Below are 26,779 nucleotides of genomic sequence, written 5' to 3'. Positions count from 1 at the left end.
TTTTCTGACTGCTACATCACATGAAGAGTGAGTAACAAGAAAGAGGAAAGTATTTGTTAATATCATATCTAATATTTTGCAGTTTTCTCAAATATTGGCCCCGTCCTCTGCTACAGTGGTTCTCAACGTGGGGTCCGGGGACCGCCAGGGGGTCCCCAACATAATTATGAATTGTTAAACTTAACCATTATTTCTTTTACAAGAAGTTAACACAATTACAGAATGTAGAATAAATGTAGACTATTTTGATCATAGTTTCATTGTTATTTTTCTTCATACAATACAGACAATACAGTCATGGAATTCTGGGCAAAATCATATCTAACAATAAAAAATATTCTCAGATTTGGGTCAAATGGGGGTCTGTGGGCCTAATGTGTGCTACATTAGGGGTCCTTGATATGAGAAAGGTTGAGAATCACTGCTCTGCTAGATTTTATTAGTGACTGATAAAGGTCTGAAATCCATTACATGCCACTAAACACACATTATATGAGCTGTCTGAATCAAATAAATTAAATCAGATCATTTATATATGTAAAAAGCGTTTTACTAACCAGGTTTATCTCAAAGAGCTTTACAGAGCAAACAAAAGGACAGAATTAAACGAAAAACAAGATAAACACACAATGCTAGCTGATTAGGGGAGAGCAGGGCATGTTGTCACACTTTTTACTCATTGGTGTATTTCTCAGTAGTGCCTTACTGCTGAGATATGATATATATTTTCTAGCTAGATTAGATTTGTCTTTTTGAATAATTTACTGGAAGAAAAAGTTATTACTGATGAAATACCACTTGAGAACTTGTGACAACTTACCCCACGTCACGGCATGTTGTCACATAGACAAGTGTGCAGTGTTTGTGCACACAATTCCATTTCCTCTGAAGTAGGCTATATATAATAATAACATGCAAAACATACTCTTATATTGAAAACAACATACTTCATCTCAGAAGTTGACACCCACCACTCGCCAGGTAAAATAACCCCCTTCCCTGAGCCCATAAAGCATTCAAATGTATTATCAGGTTATAGCTTTTATGTGTCACAATGTATAATTATTTTGATTCCTTTATAAGAACAAGAATTTGATGAAAAACACAAAGATTTTCATTATTTACTTCCAGGTATACAAATTGCTTTTATGTTAGAGTGTTTTGACTTAGACTGTTGTGTTCAACATAGGTAACCTCTTATTAAGAAATTAAACATTTTTGGAATTGGACTTTTGGACTATTTGCTCTAAAATATTTAGTTTCAGAAATAAAGCCAGTGAGACAACTTACCCACGTGACAACTTGCCCCGCTCTCCCCTACTTTTGAATATAGAGAAAGAAAAGGATTCCTGCATCATGTGAGCAGAGGGTTTGGATAGATTTAGAAGGAGTAAGTAAATCTGTCATTGGCCGAGGCGGAGGGTGTGCCGTGTTGCACTGAAGAAAAATTGTTTCAACAAGGAGGAAAGAATATCGTTACTGACTCCACAGTCGCTACAACTGACTTCATCAAAGTTGCTTTCACACCAAAAGGAATCTGTAATCTGTATCTACCGTAACTCCTCATTACTTTTCACACTTAAAGGAATAGTTCACCCAAAAATGAAAATTCTGTCATCATCTACTCACCCTCATGCCAAATGAAACACAGGTGAAATTTGTTAGTCCATATAACACACAGGGAGGCTGCCAGCACAACTTGGTAGCAGCCTTCTCCAAAACAACTGAAGTCAATGGGGACCTGTTCTTTAGAGTTCCAAAACAAAAACAGCCAAACAATCACACTGTGTTTATTCAATTTTAATGGTTTTATTTGTTGCATTTTCTTTTAAATCTCTCTTGATAACATGCTGGTTCTTAATAGCCCCTAAATTTTTTATAGCCTTTCCTTCGTTAACCTTCTGGTACTGTGCTCTTCTAAATTGTGTGGTTTCTCTTTTTTTTTCCTCATTTCATTTTATTGTAATTTGTTTTAATGTTGTACAGCACTTTGTAACTTGTAAAGTGCTCTATAAATAAAGTTTATTATTAATTATTATTATAACTGTGCAATAAACGTGCCTTAAAATCAATACCAGGGCATCCACAGGTCCTTAAAAAGTCTGGAATTGTCTAAATGTAAAGCCTTAAAATCAAAATGTCATGAAAAAAAGAAAAAAAAGAAAGACCTATACACCATTATTTTTGCAAATCAACCAGCTGTAGTTCAGATTTGCAGTAAATGATGGTGTAAATATACTGTAGGTCTTTTTGGAACTCTGTCTATTCCTTTTTAAGCAGTGTCACCACCCAACACTGTCTAGTGTATGTCAAACCAAATGGAACTTGATACTCAGAATAGTGCAGCACAAAGCAGCTATCCAAATTAGAAATGTAGACTATGCAATAGCTTTGCAGAGAAATCCTGGATTGGCAGCTTCACTCAGATTCATTGGAATCCCTCCAATCACTGGGGGATTCAATGAGAAATATTCATATTGGATCTTTGCATTAGGGCCAAATGACACCTTCGACCTGGACTCATTCCTGCAATGTATTTTAAAACATGTATTTGATTCTACAGGCTCTGCAGCTCTAGGGACAGCGGGGATACAAGTAAAGCCTTCTTCACCATCCATATACCCCATCTTAGAGTATATACAGTGTATTATAATGTGCTATTGATAGATGTGTGATCTATTTATAGAGTGTCTTGGATACTCCTGGCAAAAATCTCCACTTAAAATGTTAAAGCCGTGACTGATATAATCTTCCTAACAGCCTCGGCTTGTTCCCACGGTTGTATTCTAAATACAAGGAGGTTAAGGGTATAATTAGATTTAAAAGTATGAAGATGAAGAGCTTGGTAAATACAAACATGTTCTGCATAGGTTATGGATTGGGGGTGTTGCAATCAGCCTCCAGATACATACTGTGATAGCATGGAGATACTGTGTGTGTTATTTGCACCTACATATGTGTGAGAGGGTTAAATATGCATTTACATATGTATTTACATATTTAACCATATATTTATATATTTGCAAACCAGCTGAAGCCCTATGCCTTCCTGAAGTCTACATCTTCTGCTGTCTGAATTAAGCTCTTTCTGTCATCACTTTATGTATCAAACATTAATAAACATAATCACAAAACATAATCTTATTGGACATCAGTGTCATTTTCTGTCTGACAGGCTGGTTCCTCTCCACCAATAAAAGTGCAACATGAAAGATATGCAATGTTTTACAATGTCTTCAAATGATGTGTTTTGCACAATTTCTGAAACAAGTATGTGTGTGTGTGTGTGTATGTATGTATGTTTTTAAACACATTTTTTTTATTAGTCTTCAAATATACAATAACTTGGCAATGACAGTTCTTTCTATATCACCAGAGTAAGCTGAGTACAGTACATATGTGTCAAAGACAATAATCAAAAGGAAATTGAGAAAACAAAAACAAAACAAAGAGAAAAGAAATAGTATTTTAAAGGGGAAAAAAAACAAAAACAAAGAACAATGTATACATTCCAGGGGTTAAATTCCTTTATACTGTGCAGATACAAAGTGTAATTTTTGGGCATTCATGCTTTTCATACATTTTAGAGATTTGGAAAATGTTACTAATTCCTTTTTAAAGGCTGTTAAACAGGGCTGTGTTTTGCAATATTTACATACATGTCCACATTTAACTCTTCTCCTAACATGTATGTATAGTCCCCACCCTCTCACGTTTCCAATTCACCAGCTTCTGTACTGGTATATAGCAACTATTATAATAAATAATAACGAAGTTCATAGTTACAAAATGCAACCCATTGGACTGTACGGTGGCCGCAAGAAATCAAAAATGCTTAACACAATCGCAAAACAAACGTGACATGCTCGCGCCCTCTGGTGGTCAGTACGAATACTTCACTACCATACAGCCAGCTAAGTGGATCCACTGGAATAGAAGGTGCAATCCTCTCACAGTAACGTCTTTGGTTCTAGTTTAATACATCCATGCTTTGGTTAAATTCCATTTGATATCGCGTTGTCCCACCGTAATAACTGACAGACCACGACAGCTCATTTCATCAGACATTTTCGCCTTATTTAATATGATCGTCTATGGTCAGGAATGAGTGTGCTGCTCGCGTATTATTATTAACGCACACTGTATAGACAGAGGTAGGCCTATATGTCATGAATATTTGCGGAACCGAGCCAAACCAATCACGTTTAACGCCGTTCCATATTTTACGCCACACCGGAAGCTAGTTTCCCTGGAGAGGAACAGCTGAGAGGGCGTTTGAGCCCTCAGCATCGTCTTACAGGCAACATCATAAAACACTGAGTAAGACGCCCCAACTTGTGCTTAGCATCACTCTGCTGTCACTGTTATTTACAAAGCTCCAGAGAAATATAAAGGCAATGGGCAAAATCCAAGCTGTAACCAAACAAACCTGTTGTTGCATCCTAGATGAGTTACTAATGAAAACTGCTGCCAGACAAATGTAGGCGGTAGCAACCCTCCAAAAGCAAACGTCTTCTAACCTTATGGTTGTCTTCCAGACAGGTTGCACAATCAAGCTAACTTAAAACAGTGGTTCTCAACGTGGGGCCCGGGGACCACCAGGGGTCCTTGAGACGGTTCCAGGGGGAACCAACAATTAATCAAGATGTCTTCCAATAGCCTATGGGACATTCTACCAGAAATGTACATTATCTGTTCTGGAATTGTTACAGTGAATAAAACTTGTATGATCCAAAAATGTCTAAAACTGACTAGATGATTGATTTCTGCGAGTTGTTCTGTAAAGGAACATGTCATTCATTAGGTTCTCAGATGTTTTTTTTCTTTATTAAAAACACTTTTGAAAATTACAAATCCTGAAAAATGGCCTGTCCTCAGCCAAATTGGAGCTACATCATAGTTGGAGCTTTCATAGTTTTGTTATGCTAAAAACTGTTATTTAGAAAAAAAAAAACACCATTTAAGTTCAAGTTTAAGTTGTTATCATTCACATCAATTGATTAAAAACATGAAATTATACATAAATTACAAATAGTATTTTACAACTGTCCCCATGTTTTCGGTCAGTCTTGTCACGTTTACATAAAACACTAGGCTACATAAAAAGTGTGCAAGAGACAGTTCTACAGGCCACAGCCTTCCAAAAAGCAATAACTGGCAGAGTGCAGGGTGAAAAAGAACAAACAAGCTGTTTAAGTTAGCTAACATGAAGTGAAAAGGGGGCTAACACTGTTGAAAATACAAATGGACAAGAGAAAGTTAGAAGAAGATGCACTTGAATAAGAGGCTGAGGAGCCCATTTCATACGACGATGTCATTAAACTTTACAATATATTCAAATTCAAAACACCAGGGACATAGTTTGGATGAAAATACCTGAAAAAGGCGCAGGTGTGTTCAAAAATGCTGCTTATGTGATCATGACCTATGACACTTGTCCTCTAGACAGGTTGCTCAGTGCAGCTCTCTTGGGATTTGGTATTACAGGGTAGGGCGTAAATATGCTTAAATTACTTTCCCTATACAAAGACTGTGTCCGTGTTTCGGGGGAGGAGTTAGCACGTTACTCCCCTGGCGCCGCCCCTCGTCTGCAAGACGGCGTTGAGGGCGTAGCAGCCCGTGAGCAGAGAGGAATAGCATTTCCATTATCTTTTGCTTTTCACAGTGTCAGGGCTTGTTACCCTGCTAGCCTACTATAAGAAAAAAAAAATCTATGCTCGGGAAATGTATATGGAGCTATTCTATTAGCTAGTCATGTAATTCACGAAAAAGCCCAGACAGGGTGCTGTGCTCATACTGGTTAGCTACGTAGTTGGACCATCCTTTCAACTTGCTGCTGACAGGTTAGCTAGTTAATAGCTTACGACAGCTAGCAATGTGAACTAAGCCAGCAAAGTGGTGATAAAGAAACTCTCTGCAGCAGCTACCTGGTTGGTGCAAATTTTGTTATCATTTTTCTGAATGATTTTCATTGACTTGAATTGTTCATATCTGTTACCAGTGGTGGCTAACTTGCTATATTGGATTGTACTAGTTAGCTAGCTAGCTACCCAAGTTGCTAACTAGCCAAGTAGGTAGGCTGGATGCTTAAGCAGATAGCTAGTTAAATTCATTGCCTGCTAACTAGTGTTTCTTATGACAAATCATGTATTAGATGTATGCTCAGGTTAGCTAACCAGCTAGTACACGTTTTTCAATGTTTTTTCCTAGCCAAGCCATAAGTAAAGCTGCTGTCTGGAGCCTAACGTTACCTAACGGTCACTTAAAGCTCCAGCTGCCTCAGGTTGTCAAAGGGTTTTTCCCATTTCTAGCAATGTTTAGAACAGATGGATTAATGACAGAGCTGAAATCGCCCAGTTAACAAAGGCTTGACCAGGACTTACATCAGCAAATAGCGAGGTAACGCTGCTGTCAAAACATTACCCAGCCCACTCCGGGTCACACAGAGGATTTATTGGGAGTTTGACTGTATGGATGGTGCGGTGCCTTTTGCAACCACACATGGTCCTGGTTGGCAGAGGCTCACCACATCCATTTCTGGTAGAAATTCATGCATGTGGTGTCATTGCCACAAAGCTAAATCGGCTAGATGTCTGACTGATGACTGACAATATATTATCATTTGTTCAATGTGATATATTAGACATAGCTCACCATGATATCATCTTACAGGGAACATTGGTCCTGAATGCTTCCTTGATATGATTAAAAAAAAAAATATTATGATTATTTTTTTTGCTCTCCATTATAATTCTGAAACCCACAAGATGAAATTTAGACTTACTTATATATTACACAACAGCCAGGTATCATACAGTGTAATAGTCTGTTAATAAGACTGAACAGGGTCTCAACTGGGGAATATTAGAGTCACATTGCCCATGAATCTACATTTAACATCTAGACTTCGGGCTTGCCTTGTGTACAGGGCTTTCCCTGAGGAACGCAACACACACCTCGCAATCAGTCTCTCTCTCTCTCTCTCTCTCTTCAAACATCTGTGCACACTTTCCCTTTGATTTTATGTCCCTGCATTAGGAGTATTAGAACTCATTTCGTCTTCCTTGGATTGTTTTTGTACTGCCATTTCAGGGTGTTTCTATCCCCCGCTTTGGTTTAGTGTTTGTCTTTTTTTTTTTTTTGCTTCTTGATTAATTTGAGGTGAGATATTTTTAGAAGCCCCTTGAGTTTTTCATCTCACTTCCCCAAACCGGTGTACTTCCTGATGGAATTACTCAGCATAGTTGCGATACACTCTTTTACCAATTCACCGAAACAGTACTCAAAATGTCAGATTCTAAACATCTATAATACGAATTTGGCCTGTCGTATATGTAGCGGGTAAACAAATGAAACAAAAAAACAACAAAACCAACGCTCGGTGTTTCTGCAGGTCGTCGCTCTCATGTGCCCATGGAGAAGGCGGCCTTCGAGGGGTGGCTGGAGTCGGTCTCCGCCTCTTTCCTTACGCTGAACGACCAGCAGCGCAACCAGTCCCTGGACCAGCTCATCTCCCTGAGCGGGGCCGTCCAGCTCCGCCACCTGTCCAACGGACTGGAGACGCTGCTCAAGCGCGACTTCCTGCGCCTCCTGCCCCTGGAGTTGACCTTTTACCTGCTGCGCTGGCTGGATCCCCAGACCCTACTCACCTGCTGCCTGGTGTGCAAGCAGTGGAATAAGGTGAGTCGTCGCTCTCCTCGACCATGCCGTAGTGTCAGGGTTCCTTACGCAGGTCTGGAAAAGTATTAAAGATGAATTTGATCATTTCCAGGTCTTGAATAGTTTGGGAATTTGATCAAATGTCTTGCGGTTCAGGTCCGATACACACATAATTCTAGCTTTGATGTTGTTGTAGAGCCACTTTGAGTCCACAGTTTTTGTTGATGTGAAGAATAATGTTCAGATAGAGGGACGCTCTTATTACCCAGCTGCTGTCAGCATGCATTATATCAAATACCCACCAAAATCAAATCCAGTCAAGAACATAGGGTCTGGGAAAAATATGGGATTTTAAAATGGAAAGCGTGTAGGAACCCTGCCAATCATCTCACATATTCTGATATTTGTCACTGTGAAGAACAATCTTCATCTATACAGTGATATGACCTAGTTAGCAGGGGCAAGATGTCTATCTTGCGTAAATCATATTGAACACCAGACAAAATCTTCAAAACAAATCAAGGTCTGGGAAAAAGTATGGAATTCTTTAATTGAAAATGTGTAGGAACCCTGTAGTGTGGAGTAGAAAGAATCCTCTTTGCTACTGACATAGCCTCATAGCTGTTTTCTCATATTTTTGTGCAGCTGGTGATTGTTTTTGGGTTTTGACAAATTGGCAGCAGATTTGGGGAAACGTCTGATAATCCCACAGGAAACAGCGAGCACTAATTTAAGGCCAGACTCGGTGCTATAGTCAAGAGGCGCAGTGATTGTGATATTGAGCTCACCGTGCCATGGGAGGATGCGGTAGATGAAGCATATAAAAGGAAATTGCTTAGGTGTCAGCAGAGGTGGAGCAGAGGGGTTGGAAACCGTAGACTACGCCCTGTGAAGGTCGAATGAGGACGGTTTGTATTAACGTCCACTTTAACTCTGCTAGGTGAATTAGGCATTCCTGGGCAGAGGTTAAAGCAGGTAGGGAAGGTTTGCTGGTATATTGTTTGTTGGTAATATGTTGGCTGCCTTCCTTCCCTATCCTATCTATTGGTATACTTTGTTATCCTGCAAGTAAGCTGATCCGAATTTGACTTTTCAAACAAAACGCAAACTAATTGAATTGAGTTTTGTATTTTAATCAGAAAAAGCAGGTAGAAAACAGTGAGTGTTCTCGTTATTTATTTAGGTATTTAGGTCGGTCTGCCACTATGGCCTTGACCCACACATTTTTTTTGCGGGGAAAGCCTGGGTATGTTTGCTGGCATATTGTTAGAATTCTGGCTGGCTTATTGTTACTTAGTAGTGTGTATGATAGTGTGCTAACATATTTGTTTTGTAGCATATTGGCTTGGTTCTCTCTGGCATTCTCTCTTCCTGGTTGCTGGGCATGTAGAGGTTTGTCACTCAGGTGTTTGATTGCAGTGGTACCACAGTGTTGAAGGTATCGGTCCCAGGAAGCTGGAATGCACTGTTGAAGCCTTGTTGAAGTGTCCTGGGCCTAATTCAATAAAACATCTGTGAAGGAAGGTTCTTGAAAACCCCTATGACACACTCAGCTCTGTAGTATTTAGATTGGTGACTGATGCTGCTTGTCCAAAGATCCTGTAGCTCAAAGACACCTACAGGATCAACAAGCTACCCTCCAGTTGCATTGCACACTTGTTATAAACACATCAGCATCCCACCCATATTCAAAGAATTGTTGTCTTCCCCTATTCCTATATATGTATTCTTGTGCACTCTATTCCACATACAGTCAATGGCTCTAGTGAAGTGTGAAAAGACCATATCGTGATGAAATGTCCGTGATTGTGCATCTATGCATGTCAGTGCCTGGCTGATGCATACACTCAATGTATTTTTTTTTAGGGACATCTCCCTATTTACGCAGACAGCTTGCTCCACCAGTGAGTCATGCGGCTAACTCATAAAGCCTACAGACAGGGTCGAGAGGTTCAGCCGCCGTTCCGATTAAATGATAGAACGGACAAGATGTGTGATCTAAGCCATTTTTAAATGTGCTGTGATTGTCGGTGCCAGACCCACCAGCTCCAGCATCTCAGAAACAGCCACTTTCCTGGCATTTTCTACACCAGTGATTCTCAACCTTTTTCATATCAAGGACCCCTAATTTAGTCCACATTAGAGCCACAGACCCCCATTTGATGAGATTTTGTCTCTCGGACCCAAGTCTGAGAATATTTTTTATTGTTGGATATGATTTTGTCCAGAATTCCATGCCTGTCTGTATTGTAGGTAGAGAGATAACAGAGAAACTATGATCTTCTACATTCTCTAATGTAGACTTCTTGTAAATGAAACAATGAAATGAAGTTTAACAATTCATCAATTTGCTGGGGACCCCCTGGAACCCCCTCAAGGACCCCGGTGCTCCTCGGACCCCACGTTGAGAACCACTGTTCTACACTACAGTGTCTAGAGTTTTTCCCAGGATGGTGCGATAACCACAACACATCCAGTCAGTGTCAGTCCTGTGTCGGTGAGAGAGGTCAGAGGAGAATGGCAAGACTCGTTCAAGCCAACAGGCCACAAGTATGCGAAAAGCAGCTCGGTATAATAGTGGTGTGCAGAATGGCATCCTGAATCCCTGGGTCCCCATCCTGCCTGGCGTCCAATGGTACAGGCTGCTGGTGGTAGTGTAATGGTATGGGGAATCTTTTCCTGGCGCACATTACACCCCGTTGTACCAATATAGCGTCGTTTGAACTTTGTCTGAACTTTGGCTATGAAGGGAAACACCTGGTCAGCAACAGAGTCTTATCCTCTTTCAAATGGATCTACACTGGGTGCCCTGGGTGCCTATTAAATTTGGCAAGTTTAAATGATTTCTTGGCACCCTTCATAGCGCCATCTCTTTCGATGATCCCATGAAAACTCGAGCGCATAAATAGCGGCAACACATCTTCATTGCTCAGCCAGTGGGAGTTTGTCAAATTGCTTTAAATACCATTAGAATTGTTGCACAGTCTAATTCATTTCCTCGGGAGTTTTTGTGACTCAACAACTCATATCCTGTTCGATGTCTTTGGTGTTTACTCGTATGCAGATTTCTCGGGAGTGGGAATAGAAGCGCTACACATATTGCAGGGTTTTTGCTGCATAAACTAGTTTACCGATGGAATTATGTCAAAGTCAGAATCCACATATCGTAAATGTCAAGTTGGACACGACATTTACATGTTCATCACTTCAAGTGAAGTTCTGGATTGGGCCCAGACCCTTTGATTTGTTGTTTAGGCTAGGTCAGATGAGACAAACATGAATAGGCTAACTTTTTAAGACCAACAAAGTTCTTGACATGTTTTTTTTTTTTGTTATCCTTTATTTTCAGACACATTTAAGTTTGTATCCTGTTTTAAAGATGTCCAACAAATGTCCACACTCACTCCTCCAGGTGATAAACTCCTGCACGGAGGTATGGCAGGGCGTGTGTCGAGAACTGGGCTGGCGGATCGACGAGGCCATCCAGGACGCGTCGCACTGGAAGGGCGTCTACCTGAAGGCCAAGCTCCGCATGATGCAGCTGAAGGACCAGGAGGCCTTCGAGACCTCCTCGCTCATCGGGCACAGCGCTCGCGTCTACGCCCTCTACTACAAGGACGGCCTCCTCTGCACAGGTAAAGGACGTTTCCATATCCATCGTGTGTACAGCAGTTATATGGGCATATAAGGACACAGGTGCGGACCAGAATAATTGGACCAAAACCTTGTTAATAGGATAGTCTCTCAGGGTTCCTACGCAGGTCTGGAAAGTCTGGGAAAGTATTAAAAATGAATTGGATCATTTCCAGGTCTTGAATAGTTTGGGAATTTGAAAAAAATGTCTGGAAAAGTATGGAAAATGTTGCGGTTCAGGTCCGATACACACATAATTCTAGCTTTTATGTTGTTGTAGAGCCACTTTGAGTCCACAGTTTTTGTTGATGTGAAGAATAATGTTCAGATAGAGGGACGCTCTTATTACCCAGCCGCTGTCAGCATGCATTATATCAAATACCCACCAAAATCAAATCCGGTCAAGAACATAGGGTCTGGGAAAAATATGGGATTTTAAAATGGAAAGCGTGTAGGAATCCTGCCAATCATCTCACATATTCTGATATTTGTCTCTGTGAAGAACAATCTTCATCTATACAGTGATATGACCTAGTTAGCAGGGGGCAAGATGTCTATCTGCGTAAATCATATTGAACACCAGACAAAATCTTCTCAACAAATCAAGGTCTGGAAAAAGTATGGGATTTTTTAAGTGAAAATGTGTAGGAACCCTGGTCTCTGTACTTTTCCAAACCATCCATGGAGTCCTGGGTTTGTGAGGCTCATGATGTACAGTTTCTATTGAGACTGTCGCAAATGCTGTTTTTGTGGTGTTGAGCAGCTGTCCTTGTATGTTTCCGTCTATCCGCGTTTGGGGAGCTTTGACTACTGTTCCTCTTAGTTGATACAGTTTGGCATTTGCTGCCATGAATTTAGCGATTGTTCTCCTTGTGGAACAGGCCAGTGTGCAGAAGATCTTTTTCACTGTGGATTTGACTTGTTCTCCAGCAGCTGGTCCTAAACATTGTTACGACATTGTCATCCAGCGAAAAAATAAAATAAAATACTTTAACACTTTAAGTTTTTGGAATTCTGCATTAATAATGTGAACATACAAACATTATTTATCATAAAGATGAGACATTTTTTGAGGAAAATTCTAATCCACATAGAGCCAATGGTACAGAAAGTAACAAAAATCAGAAAAACAATAAATTAGAATAACCTCAGTTTGTGGCACACAAGGAATACAGTATATACACACATAAAGCACTTGAGAGAAAGACAATAGACCAACACAGTATACTATCATTTTGTAGCCAGTGACTTCAATTAAAATAAATACCAACAATTCTTAGTATTCCCATGTCAGAAAACACCACATCAAATTTGTCATTCAAGGGGTTATCAAGATACATCAATTGCAAACACTGATAAAACAATCTCATTTGATGTTTATCAAAAGACATGAAGTCATGTTGAGCACTAACTCTTTTCCCCACAGTACTGCTGTAAAACATATTCAGAATACATAGTACAAAGGACAGCATAAGCCAGAGAATATCTTTACAGCTTCTTCAAACTTTAAATATTCTAGCTTACCCATAGATAGAACTGTAACATTAGAGTCTTACTTCTTTCATTCCTGGTGACAAGTCAGAAAACAGTGCAATACCACACGATGTACGTAAAATGATTGATAATATGTTTTTGAACCTGAGCAAAATGTCTTGGGAGCGAAACATTTAAGTCACTCTGTGTTATGTTGAAGGGAATTTGTGCTGGCATATGCTTTTTTCTGATAGCCTCCGCTTATTCAAAGACAAATGACATTTGCTCTAAAAAGATTTTTTTCTCCACTTCAGAATTATGCTAATTTAATCGCTAAGAATCCATGACAGGCTGATAAAATTAACTTGGAATTTGGGTGCGACTTATGGCCAAACCACAGAACTTGAATGGATAGAACGGTCATTCCCATTCAAATCAAATTAAGTCTGTTAAGTCTGAATGGCACGGTTTTGTGGTGTCTGAGATATGACACATGACAGCACACAAATTATGAATCCACAGACCATACTCCATACAAGCATTGGGTAACAACTTTAAATGACTTTCCTAAACAATGACCGCATCATATGTGGGGGATGTGGCATGTTACTATTGTGTACTATTGCCATGTTCCAGTTTGTTTTTCAAAAATTGTCTCATATTCCAGTCTAACTGGCATTGAAAAGGTCTTAGAATATCTTAGATAAACTGTACTTGAGACTTGCAGACATCCTGAAAGTGGTATGGTTGATGCCACGCAGATTGGCATATGATGTCATCACATTGTAGGGGTTCCACCTACAATTATTAATCCCTGGGATCAAATGGAAGTTGAGAGGAAATCATATCCACCACTCGGCAAGAAACATTCCTGTAAAAATATTCATCAAGCTACGTAATGGAGGCAGATAAGACGCTGTGCCTCCCCCTTCCGAGAAAGACAAATGTCAAATTGTTATTGCAGTAGTCATCCAGAGACACTCATGCTTGCCGGCATTGTCACTGTCTGATGCGGATGTGGGAGAAAAGATTTTTAAGTTTTAAAGATCAAATACTGAGGAAAAGTGGGGCCTAGTCTGGATGCACTGAAAGATGGGTATCAATGTAGACAATTACAAGCTGTTAATTATAAGAATGCGCTGAATCCTCTCATCCTGAAATTATTCACTCCAAAAGTTTTGGGGGAAAAAAAAACAACTTTTCATGATGTTTTTAATGCTTTATTCAGCATCATGCATCCTAATGAAGAAATATGTTTGAATTCATGAAATACAGGATAAGACTTGGCGCACCATGGATTCATCTTTGGCTCCTCCTTCATGTTAAGACGAATAATGTTTTTATGTGATAAATAAATGGATGGCATTGATAGCTTAAATGTATTCAGTTGATGAAGTTAACCTTCTGCTACTTTCTCTGTCAGTTAAAATAATATTTAAATGATAATTCCGCTTATTTTCCTCACTTTTGCCAGAGTCCCAGCAAGACTGACAGAGTTCCTCTTTGTTTCTCAGGATCCGATGACCTCTCTGCCAAATTATGGGATGTCCGCACCGGGCAGTGCATCTATGGCATTCAGACACACACCTGTGCCACGGTGAAATTTGACGAGCAGAAGCTGGTGACCGGGTCCTTCGACAACACCGTCGCGTGCTGGGAGTGGAGCACGGGGGCTAAAATCCAGCAGTTCCGCGGCCACACGGGGGCAGGTTGGTGTAACTGTTTACCCAAAGATCTGCTCTTGTATCATGGTTACGGTTAACGTTTCAAAAGTTTCAAAAGTTTGGTCATAGGGCAAGGAAGAACTGATTAACTTTTCACACCGATTGGCCACAGGGGGGCGTGGCAGCAGGCGTGGCTTCTCATAAAAAGGCATATAACCTCTGAACAGATTCACGAACGCCATGAGAGTTGGCCAATCAGCAGACAGAAGACGAGGCAAACCCTCTATTATTGGCTTCAGTGGTAGAAGGGCAGCACCTAATGACCACTGAACAGATATAGAGCTGATTGGTGTTGTGATGCAGATCTCATGCCTCTTCAGGTCCAGTCATGAAAATGTGAAAGAAGTAATGTGGCATGGAAGAAATTATTAACTTTTGGGGAAAATCCGACATGTGGAACTGGCATATATATTGACGATTGCATATCTTTGGCGTAGGTATGCGTTCCACTGAGTGTCATGCTATCTAGTTTTGGAGTGCAATTGCTCTTAAATCAGGGTTCCTACGCAGGTCTGGAAAGTCTGGAAAAGTATTAAAAATGAATCTGATCATTTCCAGGTCTTGAATAGTTTGAGAATTTGAAAAAGTGTCTGGAAAAGTATGGAAAATGTTGCGGTTCAGGTCCGATACACACATAATTCTGGCTTTTATGTTGTTGTAGAGCCACTTTGAGTCCACAGGTTTTGTTGATGTGAAGAATAATGTTCAGATAGAGGGACGCTCTTATTACCCAGCCGCTGTCAGCATGCATTATATCAAATACCCACCAAAATCAAATCCGGTCAAGAACATAGGGTCTGGGAAAAATCTGGTATTTTAAAATGGAAAGCGTGTAGGAACCCTGCCAATCATCTCACATATTCTGATATTTGTCTCTGTGAAGAACAATCTTCATCTATACAGTGATATGACCTAGTTAGCAGGGGCAAGATGTCTATCTGCGTAAATCATATTGAACACCAGACAAAATCTTCACAACAAATCAAGGTCTGGAAAAAGTATGGAATGTTTTAATTGAAAATGTGTAGGAACCCTGTTAAATTAGGCAAATGGCCTAAAAAAAAATTCAAATGGCCTGAAAAAGGTCTTAAAAAGTGTTAAATTGAACTTGGAGAAACCTGTAGTCACCCAGATGTGACATCACTTTCAACACTGGAACTATTTTTTTTTAATATTTACTATGTGTTTATGTTTGGCCAGTCTTCAGTGTTGACTACAACGATGACTTGGACTTGCTGGTGAGCGGCTCTGCAGACTTCTCAGTGAAGATCTGGGCCTTGTCGGCCGGCGCTTGTCTCAACACTCTGACGGGGCACACCGAGTGGGTCACCAAGGTAAGTGTACCACTCTAGAGCTTTCATTTGATAAATGAAATTCACACTCAAATTTCAATTTATTTATATATCTCTGGTATGTCAATAATCAGTATAAAATCCTTACATGGGCTTTTTTCTTCATTGGATTATCTGTCAACTGTAATATCTACAAAACTATCTTTTTGTAAGTTATTCAGATAGTGTCAAGCCTCATCCCCAAATTTCACTTTGCTATCCTTAAATATAGTGCTAAAATTGGATAATAGGTATGTTTGTTTTCCAAGATACATAAGTAAAAAAAAAAAATAGCACCAGCAATTTCATAATTTCCCCGCTGTACCGAAAACATACAGAACCATAACCATCACAGCTGTTCCACCACTAGAAAATAGTTTTTTTTTTACCTAACACCAAATCAGATTACATACTTTTTTTTTTTTTCATTCTGCATGAAATACCATACGCTTACAGGACTCTCTCACTGATTCTGGGGTTCCCCCGATTAGTCATTTCAGAGTATTGCAAAGTCACAAGGTGGGGAATCTCCACTCTCGCACCATTAAAGGGAAATCACCGTGAAATATGGTTTGCATTCGAGATCCAAAAATTGGCGATGTGTTAATAACCTGACCACACTGGAATCCAACCATGAAACGCTTTTCTCTGTTGCTAAACATCTGTATCCTCTGTATTTATCCTCTGTCAGGTGATACTACAGAAAAGTGAAGTAGAATCTATGGTGCACAGTCCTGGCGATCATATCCTCTTAAGTGCTGATAAATATGAAATTAAGGTAACGCTAACATCTCTCATACTTTTAAAACGTACTTCATGTGTTTTCTGTATGGTTTTACATTTCTGAAGTGTTATACCTGAAATGTCCATAGGGTGGAGCAAACGCTGTGTCTTTTTCCCCCCCCTTCTGAAGGTCTGGCCTTTAGGGAGGGAGATCAACTGCAAGTGCTTGAAGACCCTTTCAGTATCGGAGGACCGCAGCGTCAGCCTGCAGCCCCGCCTGCAGTTCGACGGACGCTACATCGTCTGCAGCTCGGACCTCGGAGTCTACCAGTGGGACTTTGCCAGTTTTGAGATTCTCAGGTAAAAGAAAACTGTTGAATATGTTCTGGTACACTCATTCTTGTGTGTGTACATACGCAGGGTCCGAAATAAACAGTTCCGTACAGTCAAACTTTGTCCCCGCTGACCACCGTACGCTCTCTCTCTGACCCTGAGCCAATCAAATCAAAGCAACACAGCGGCTCTGTATCAAACAGGCTGCCGATTGGTTGCCCGTTACCCTGCTCTACACAAAGCAGTAGAGTCTAGACCAGTGATTCTCAACCTTTTTCATATCAAGGACCCCTAATTTAGTCCAGATTAGGGCCACGGACCCCCATTTGATGAGATTTAGTCTCTTGGACCTAAATCTGAGAATATGTTTTTTTGTTAGATATGATTTTGTCAGAATTCCATGACTATCTGTATTGTAGGTAGAGAGATAACAGTGAAACTATGATCAAAACAGTCATTCTTCTACATTCTCTAATTGTGCTAACGTCTTGTAAATGAAGTAATAGTGAAGTTTAACAATTCATCAATTTGCGAGGGGACCCCCTCAAGGCCCCCTGGTGGTCCTCAGACCCCGCGTTGAGAACCACTGGTTCTATCTGTATGTGTGTGTGTGTTTGTGTGTGATTTCTCATTTGAATCCTGCCTTGATGTCCCCCAGGGTGATAAAAACGCAGGACCCGGCGAACCTCTCCCTGCTCAGCTTCGGCGAGGTGTTCGCCCTCCTGTTCGACAACCACTTCCTCTACGTGATGGACCTGAGGACAGAGGCCATATCGGGCCGCTGGCCTCTGCCGGCCTACAGGAAGTCCAAGCGGGGCTCCAGCTTCCTGGCGGGCGTCACCTCCTGGCTCAACGGCCTGGACGCCGACAACGACTCTGGACTCGTGTTCGCCACGAGCATGCCCGACCATAGCATTCACTTAGTCCTGTGGAAGGAGAACGGATAAAAAAAACAAAAAAAAAACGAAACGCGTACACGAAACTACCCTAGACCCGCTAGGATACGAACCGCCATTTCCATGTGTTCGCGCTCTGGAATATATGAAAAATTCACAGCCAAGTTAGATAAATGCATGGACCAAAGTGTTTTTTTTTTGTTTGTTTTTTTTCTACCGTTTCTTTCTCGGTGTACACTCCTCCAGACGCAAAACATCACGTGATTTTTCTCTCTCTCTCTCTCGGAAGGAGTAGAAATTGGAAGGCAAACCGTCGGAAGAAGCGCCGTTCGCCGATCAGCGCTCGTTTCTGATTTCCGCAGAAACCCGCATCGGTCTTCTGGTCTTGGACGAGGGACGGGGACGTCGCTGAAAGAAAACAGAACTCTCGAAGCCCAAGATGCGGTCCACCGCGATTAGAAAACTCATGTTAAAGGATACAACAGAAATGACAACCATAGAAGAAAGTTCCGTAAACTTGGGACAAAGGTTTTTGGAAATACGAGTTTCCGGCAAATGAGCTCTTTGGTCGACTTGGCATTGTGCAGTGAGCATATTGGTAGGACCTCGGTTTCCAGTAATTATGTGCCAACGTTGGCCTTTTTTTTTTTTTTTTTTTTTTTTTTTTAACCAAAAGTCTAGAACGAATGTGTTTTAGCTAGAGAATGCTACCAACGTTTCGCGGCCCAATGGTAAGTCGCTCATAGAGCTTATCTGCCAAAAGACTTAGTCGGGGCTGCCTTAAAACACAGAAGTTGTATGTTGAAAAGTGGTTTGGTACATAGTGTGTGTACCGTGTGAAATATTGTGAGGAGATTTCATGTAATTCCACTGATTGCTCTATGCTTTTTTTTCTAAGGGATGTCCGTTTTAAACGTCAGCTTGAGAAAATGTGGTGATGTGCCTTTTCGTTTGATTTGACGTTCCGAACTAGAATCTCCGGCACATTGCAATAAGGTGATGACTGCATTGTACGTTTTAATTTTATTTTTTAACTTTTCACGCTATAACGGTCTAAGATGTCTGTGATTTTATCGCTATCTAGCTGACGCGACTCGGTCAGCGAATTGCTCTTCGGATTACCGACTGTGTTAAACATCAGGTTTATTTTTCTAAAGGCCTCAATGCATTGCACAGTTGAGAAGTGACTCGGCAAGCAGTTGGCTCTATGTGAAATTCTGATTTTAGACATAGACGATAAAGTTGGATGGTTTTCTTGGCATAGCAAGAGAAACGATCTCAAATTCTACCCCGTTCAGTTCATCAATTTTTACCAGTTTTTTCATATTTGATTTTCTCAAATGGAAGGTTTTTCTGCTCGCATCTCGAGTTTTGAGTGAGTTCTACGAAACTGAAACTTCAGCCACCGAACGAGTGCTTTTCTCCGATTTCTCATTAGCGTCTTCCTATGCAGTGGCAGGCCACAGGTCACCGTAGACACATGGCAGAGCAGATAGAAATGTATCAATGTACACCGAACCTCATCAAACAGCTTGTTGATGTTCTATACTGACCATAACTCTGTTGTTTTCATATGCCTTCTTGTACAAAACTGATTTACAGACTGTTCAAAGTGAGTGTCGTTTATTCAAATCGAATCGAAATGCCACAACTGTATTCTTTATTATTGTCAGTTCCATATAATTTAAGTATGACCATTGCACTACATTATACCCTACCCAGCACCAAACTTGTCAATTTTTGAGTTTGGCCCAGCATTTTAGCATTTGGTTTAAAATTACAATAATGAGTTGTAGATACAGTAACAAATTGACATGGGCCAGGGTTTAGTGTGAAATGGGACACAAAACATTTTTGTTAATATATCCCTTTAAGTTAGACAACTGAGGTTCAATTGCCACTGCATTCAAGCACTGCACAATGTTTTCATTTCACTAAACTTAATATTGCACTGTCATAGCAGCTCTTACGTCACCTGCATCCATCTACAATCAGCTTAACTATTGCAGTCTTTCAAATAAATGAAAGTAGCAAACACTATTGGTTATGTCTTTTATACTTTGTTCTTGACATGAGTTTGTGAGAAAATGGATGCTTGCAATATGAAAATGTTAGTTTATCCAAAATGAGAGTACAGCATCTGCACAGTATCTTTTTGTGTCAATAAGGGGAACAATGGTTTTGCCTTATAGTAGTAAAGGTCTACAACTTCTTGAGGTTTTCTTTGCAAATTCCACTTGGAGATAAGTTCCATCCTTGGCTCCATTTTGAAGGATTTCTATGTTGCGGCAAGTTGGGTTTCACCTTATACTTAATGCAATGTTTTACCTGTGGGATGCACATTGTGTACTGAGTGTTGGTTCATCTGAAGGTCATGAGTCCTTTGCATGATGCATTGTATGGAGCTTGCAAATAGGAGGAAAGACATAACAAAAAGGGTACGACCGATATGGGTTTTTGAAGGCCGATACTGATACTGCCAATATTTTGCGCCGATATTCATTATCTTTAAAGTTGACCATTTTCATGCCAAAACACTTTATTCCTGTCAAGGTGGAAAAGCCTCTGAAACAGCATTTAGACCAACATGGGGCACTAAAACTCTCCACTGAAACACAGAAATTAATGAAATTCTTTTAGGGTTAGCAGCTCTGAATGATGATTTCAATAAACTCAATGCATGCATACACTACTAAAGAGTAGTAGATTTTGACACTATAGAATGATCAATCAATGGGCTTTTATGACTCAATATGGCTCACTCAGCGATACAATGGCCGTCTAATCACTGTGGCTAAAACTACAATATTTCAAATGGGTTTTTTTTAATTTCAATAACACAATTTCTATTTAGATCAGGCCAAATGTATCAAGATTCCATTCCATGTATTAACTACAGCTTGTTTTTTGAATGTATATATGCAGAATCAAATTAATTTCTAAAATGAGCGATGTGTAAGGGCTCACATTATGCAGACCTAGTGGTGTGTAATGGCAATTGTGACTCACAATATAGGCGACGACGTTCTCTACATAATTTTTATTCACAATTCAGTGTCCGTTTGAAGCTGAAAAATACAGCAACATATAGCAATGCCATGGTAAGAAATAACTTAGCAAAATAATCACAGAGTAATACAACTGAGTGGTTATCTTTTTTTTCACAGTTACAACAGACACTAGAAACTTTGTACACAAAAAATACATGCAATGTCCCGTAGTACACGACCTGTTTTTCCTCTCTGGAGTTCGATTAAAAACAATTCATGTCCGGATCTCACAGATACAAGTATCAAAACAATTGAACTAGTGAAGAAAGAAGAACGAACGATGCCCTCGTTAGTGAAGTAAAGCTTGTTGAAATACTTAGAAACAAACTGGAAAGTGACATCATGTAATCATGTACAAATTGATGCTGAAATACACTATTTGATCAAACATATTTGGATAGTCAATGACAGGAAAAACAGCCATGATACTTGATGAGGGAAAGTTGATACAATAAATTGGGTCAAGTAGAGTCTAAACTAATAATGGTTGTCTTTAGGAATTGTCACTGGCACATGCACAGATGCTGGTGGGATGTTTGTGATCATTTTAGGGAACAAATAATAGAAAGGCAATTTGTCAAAGTGATTGCACTGCATTTCTTCAAAACCACTGATAACTACAGTCCATTTGAATAATTATAATAGCAAACTTTTTCATCACTCCTAGATCCATCAGCATTGGTTGTAGATGTGGTTGACGAGTGCTAATAAACGATATGGGCAACTCACAGACATGAGAAGTTAGTGAAAACGACAGCATCAAAACTGATAATTAGAGATCAAAATCTTGTTTTCCGGCAATCCCAGCTGAACATATTGCAAGTCTCAAGTCTGTAGGCACGACTTCCTTTAACGTTCACATTTTATGGAAATTTCAAAATGCACGAGAAACGATTATATCATGAAAAGTCGGATGATATGCATTGACCACATAAAGTAAAACGCTATTTCCACTCAGATTTGAAAACGCAATTCAACGCAGAATCTCAGATCGAGATATATGAGAAAAGGAACATTTATATATCGGAACGCCCATTTTTTTTTACTTTGTTCAGTTGTTGCAGTCCTTCATTTAAAAACAATAATACAATACACAGTACTAAACAAAAACATTGGACTCAGTCATACACACTTTGGTGAGTGGTAAAAAATACATTAACATTTTCTGCGAACACCCCCCAAAAACAACATTCAACTCAAATAAAAAAAAAGATGCTTAACAAATCCCATCATTTTGGACAGATGATTCTTTCAAACTTGCTCGTCTTGGATATTTTTTCTGCCAATGTTATGATTTTCACATCATACATGACTGGCGATTATCATGATTCACAACAGGGAATACATAGAAATATGGCTTCATGTTAATTACAAACTTCATTTCATTTTGGTGATTTTATTTTTATCATACCTAACATGTCGTTTTTGTTAGAAATTGAACATTACATTGTGCTTTTGAAGCAAATCATTTAGGAACAGCAGCACTGATACTGATTATGTTTTCCCTTATATGTTCCTCAAAATGAGATCTCAAATAAAACTTTTAGGGTGGGCTTTCCACCATTAGTCTCTCTGATGAAGGTTGTGAATCAAAGATAATTAAACATACAATTTCCCTTTGGTGGCCAATCATCTAAAAATAAACTCTTTTACAAATAAATATATACACTCGTATGACTTGTTGAGCGTGGGAGATGAGCTTGCTGTTTTATACATGAGCGATTGCGATTATCACCTTGACACTGAATAACTGAATTTAAAAAAAACACGTAAAATGTTTATAACGTAAGTGCAAAATCAACTGTTTTCATGGTGTTTGACAAATTACTGTAATTTATACCGTAGAAAACATAAATCGTTGCCGTTTGTAAACCTCGCAGAGCAAAAATCGCGTAATTTAACGTTTGTACATCGAGATTTATTTTCTGTCCTTTCGCTTCAGTCCTCGATCGGAATATCAACCTCAGTCGACTAACACTGACGCCCATACGTGTGCATTTACGCATCTTTTCACCCAATCAGAAACCCAACATGGGCCAAGAAACCGATGTGCTCGCTCACGTGTTTTATAGCAGCGTAACGAATGGCGATGAGCGAGAAAGCGTGGACAAAAGAAACAAACGGGACGTGTCCGCCTCGCCGCCGTCCTCCGCCGGCTAGGTTGTTTCCCGCGCTCGCGTCGCACTCGGCCCTCGCCGAGAAGCCAGCGGGTGTGTTGGCGCACATCCAAGTTATGAAAGACGCTTCTTCTTCTACGGTGCAAAGTATCGGACGTCGGATGCTTCTTCGCTCTCCCCGTTTCAGTAGGTACCGTACAAATTCCACTTGTGTTCCATCGGTTTAGTCAACAGTTCATTGGACTCCCAAACGAATGGGTTTGGCACGATCATTTCCCCCCGCTGGGTGAAGGTTTCCTCTCATTCGAATGACATGAGGTTTGCTGGTATCTGTGGAGAGAGACGAGGACAGACGTTTAATACCAACAGAAGCATTGGACTGACCTGTACAGAGGCAAGTTTAGTGAGTGACCGATCTCGGAACCCATCATCTATCGGTCTGACGATGATTAGACTCTGGGGGCGACGGCCAATGTTTCAGGGTTTCCGGTGTAGCCAGCGGATATCCGGGCCAAGACTTCCTCTTCCGTGCACCGGTCATTGTTCACAGTCCGATTAGCAACTTGAGATGCGAGAATGGTCAGACCGATAGACGATGGGTTCAGAGATTGGTGAGTGACTGGCAGGTCTGCACTGGCCCAAGCTAAAAGGTCAACTCTTAAAACTTTGACACATCCGTGTTGGCCTCTGTACTTGATTTACAAATTGGTTGTTTTCTCCCCAGCCTCTTTCGTTTCTCAGCCTGGCTCCTGGGGAAGTTACTTTCATACACTTGACAGTTTCGAGTGCTTATGTTTATTTTCTAAAATAAATTTGTGGTTAATTGTATATACTCGGTGGTACTTTGTGGTCTCCTTCACACGTAATGTTTTGGATTTGAGACTGATTCTGTTTGACTGTTTGATTGGCGCAATTAAGATGGTTTATTGGAACACACTTTTTTTTTTTGATGTGGCCAATATAAACGTTGGTAACCTTACATTTGTGGGGAGATGAGCGAACACTTATATGCCTCACCAGAGTTGCACAGCTGTATGAAATGAAAAGAATATGTGTTCATACAGCATGTGACTGTGGAGGATAGTTCTAGTTGTAGTATTGTTGTCTGTTTGAAGTGTCTATTCCTTCTTGATGCCTCCATGTTTCTGTTGATGGTTTAAATTTTTATGGATTTTTGGCCAGCGAAAGGTGATTACAAAAAAACTACAAAAAACAGATAAAACAGTGAACTGGCTGGTGAAAGCACGATCTGCCACCTGAATATGGTCATGATTTCAAGAGACAAGCCTACTATATAGTATTAAGTATATTGATTAATTAATAATTAATAAGGAACCAGACAGGAGGAGGCTGGGGGGGGGGGTGGAGATGCATGACTGCATGTCCTGCCCGAACTAAAATGATGCTTCACTTTGTTACGATATATTACTTTGCTGAGAAATTCTCATATCTACCATTTCATTTTACTTGTCTGTTTGGAAAGCATGGTGTCCTACTAAAATGTACACTTGACCTATACAGCTGAGTGTTGTGGTTGAACCCGGGGAAAGCTCATACCTGAGGTCTATTGCTTCTACAAGCCTCTTCCAGGTTTTTGTGCCAGATGATCGCTGAAAACCTGGATCCCGTCTGGAACTTGTAAACATTGCCTGTGAAGCGAGGTGGCAGGAAAGCTGTTACAAATGTGCTACTACGACTGAATAGGTATTAGGCTTTGGACAATATCCAAAATTTTATATTGCGATATTGTCCCGCCAAAATATCGCCATATATGATATTATCGCGATATTCGATAATATCAGATATCGGCCCAAGCCTAAAAGATATTGTTTAAAAAAACTCTGTATGGTTATTTGTATTTAAATGAAGGTAAAAAAAAAAAGGGTCTGCAATCAAAAATGTAACAATAGCTTTTTGGTGATCTGAAGCTCACCTTTGTCTGGGTCATTTAGCTGGAAAATGTTGGGTCTGGCTGGGTCATCTGGCAGCACCACCATCCATCCTGTCACACATACCTTCTTACAGGCGGTGGATTTGTACTGTGGGGTATACAGGACCATAATGCATCAGATTTGCCTCAAAGTAGCAAAAACAAAACAAAACAAGAGCAAAGGTGCAGAGGTGTGACCAAATCAACTTTGGTTGAGTCCCAAGTCAGTCTCAAGTCTAAATGTAGATTACCAAGTCAAGTCCAAGTCAAGTCCATGTCATTAATGGCAAGTCTCAAGTCTAAATGTAGAACAGAAAGTCAAGTCAGAAGAAATCAAGAGTCCAGTATCAATTTAATATCTTAAAGAAAACTAAACATCTAGGACTTTTCAATACAATGTGGTTTTAATAGGATAAAAACTTGGTAAGAGCATCATGAGTTTGATTTCTAGAATCAGTTTCAACTTCAATAAATTCAATCCTTCCATATAAATTTAGAAAACAGAATATAAATTCAGTCATCTGGTGGAACAAATCTCATCACTTTCAATCTAAGTCATTTACACAAACACAAGATCTCAAGTCAAGACTTTAGAAACCTTTTCAAGTCATCAAAGTACAAGTTAAAGTCGAGACCCAAGTCAAGTCAAGGCTCAAGTCTTCTCTTCATGCATCAAGTCAAGTCTCAAGCTATTCAAACTGTGACTCGAGTCATGTGACTAGAGTCCCCACCTCTGCATACTTGTCTCCACATAACGCATGGGAGGCGTAAGTATGACGTTTCTATCATGTATTGTTCTTGAGTTATTTTGTTCACCAGCATGTGTCTACACACTGACAGATGTCACCATGACAACATAATGTCCCACATACCATGTACATGAACAAACTTACGTGCTTCCTCTCAGAAGCCCTCAATGCTTTTGCCCCATAGAACGTCAGTGTTGATCCAGAGAGAGCGATCCAAAACCTTGTCCATGATGACAACTGGAAACACAGCAAATAAAATGGAAACGTTGAACACCTCTCATTGATTGTAATTAGAGTGTGCTGATATGGGGAAACATATTTGTGAAAAATAGAACTGCTTAAACCAGTGGTTCTCAACGTGGGACCAATTAGAGAATGTAGAAGAATGACTGTTTTGATCATAGTTCCACTGACAGTCATGGAATTCTGGACAAAATCATATCTAACAATAAAAATATTCTCAGATTTGGGTCCAAGAGACAAAATCTAATCAAATGGATCCATGGCCCTAATGTGGACTAAATTAGGGGTCCTTGATATGAAAAAGGTTGAGAATCACTTGCTTAAACAGCAGTAAGATCAAAGTAGACTAGCTTACCTTGGGTTTTCGTCCCTCCTTCAGCAGGGTCTTCCTTCGAAGTGGCCCCTCGATGGTGACACTGCTGACCTCGCTGCATCCATAGCAGGAGTTGGCACCAGAGGAGCTAAGGGGGTCGGGAATCGGGAAAGGCATGCAAGGGTTGATCCAAACAAAAGCATTATCTTTATAGTTATCGTTCTACATGTGAATGGGCCTTGAAAGGATCCAATGGTGGATTTTTCCTTTAAGCGAGTAAGGCTGTCTGAATGTCTCCATTCAATATTAGACAAGGATGGCAGAAAGTGGAGAGTAGGGAGGAAGCGAGGGAGTCCAGGCTGACTTTTGTAGCTGCTGGTGGTTCTTTGTTTCATACAGAAGAGGATTTGGGCCACGTGTGAAAAATGTATTTGAGTTCTGAGTTTAAAGTCAGAATTCTGAGATAAAGTCAGAATTCTGAGATAAAGTCAGAATTCTGAGAATAAAGCCAGAATTCTGAGAATAAAGTCAGTCTGACTTTTTTCTCTGAATTCTGGCGTTATACTCAGAATTCAAATACATTTTTCACATGTGGCCCCAATCCT

At 40.1% G+C, this 26,779-nt stretch overlaps 2 protein-coding genes across 3 annotated transcripts in view; one reads left to right on the top strand and one right to left on the bottom strand.

The window, feature by feature from the left end:
- The first annotated feature begins 5,660 nt into the window (after nt 1–5,660).
- Nucleotides 5,661–19,804, top strand: fbxw2 (F-box and WD repeat domain containing 2). 2 transcript variants are annotated; one of them, XM_071542145.1, is made up of 8 exons: nt 5,661–5,843; nt 7,394–7,680; nt 11,072–11,294; nt 14,280–14,474; nt 15,690–15,823; nt 16,512–16,598; nt 16,734–16,903; nt 17,535–19,804. In XM_071542145.1, the coding sequence occupies exons 2-8, from the start codon at nt 7,414–7,416 to the stop codon at nt 17,821–17,823; spliced, it is 1,365 nt and encodes a 454-aa protein (XP_071398246.1). In that variant the 5' UTR covers nt 5,661–5,843; nt 7,394–7,413; the 3' UTR covers nt 17,824–19,804. The 2 variants fall into 2 exon arrangements, with proteins under 2 accessions (XP_071398246.1, XP_071398245.1); XM_071542144.1 differs by having other exon boundaries at nt 5,661–5,930.
- A 1,000-nt stretch (nt 19,805–20,804) lies between these two features.
- Nucleotides 20,805–26,779, bottom strand: part of LOC139663459 (ras-specific guanine nucleotide-releasing factor RalGPS1-like) — a 121,435-nt gene continuing 115,460 nt past the window's right edge. The window contains exons 16-20 of the mRNA XM_071542138.1: nt 26,217–26,322; nt 25,763–25,855; nt 24,873–24,978; nt 24,497–24,588; nt 20,805–23,269 (exon numbers count right to left, since the gene is read on the bottom strand). Of these exons, the coding sequence (XP_071398239.1) occupies nt 23,240–23,269; nt 24,497–24,588; nt 24,873–24,978; nt 25,763–25,855; nt 26,217–26,322 (427 nt within the window). The 3' untranslated portion in view covers nt 20,805–23,239. The remainder of the gene's footprint in view (nt 23,270–24,496; nt 24,589–24,872; nt 24,979–25,762; nt 25,856–26,216; nt 26,323–26,779) is intronic.

Source organism: Centroberyx affinis, unplaced genomic scaffold, assembly GCF_046629955.1.
Source record: "Centroberyx affinis isolate AG114_WGS23_722 - 3 ecotype Tasmania unplaced genomic scaffold, CSIRO-AGI_Caff_v1 ptg004023l_1, whole genome shotgun sequence".
NCBI lineage: Eukaryota > Metazoa > Chordata > Actinopteri > Beryciformes > Berycidae > Centroberyx > Centroberyx affinis.
This window is presented reverse-complemented; position numbering and strand designations above follow the sequence as displayed.

Coding starts and splice junctions, on each gene's coding strand:
- fbxw2 (XM_071542145.1), top strand. CDS start 7,414: ATGGAGAAGGCGGCCTTCGAGGGGTGGCTGGAGTCGGTCTCCGCCTCT. Junction 15,824..16,511: donor ACACCGAGTGGGTCACCAAG/GTAAGTGTACCA, acceptor ATCCTCTGTCAG/GTGATACTACAGAAAAGTGA. Junction 16,904..17,534: donor GCCAGTTTTGAGATTCTCAG/GTAAAAGAAAAC, acceptor GATGTCCCCCAG/GGTGATAAAAACGCAGGACC.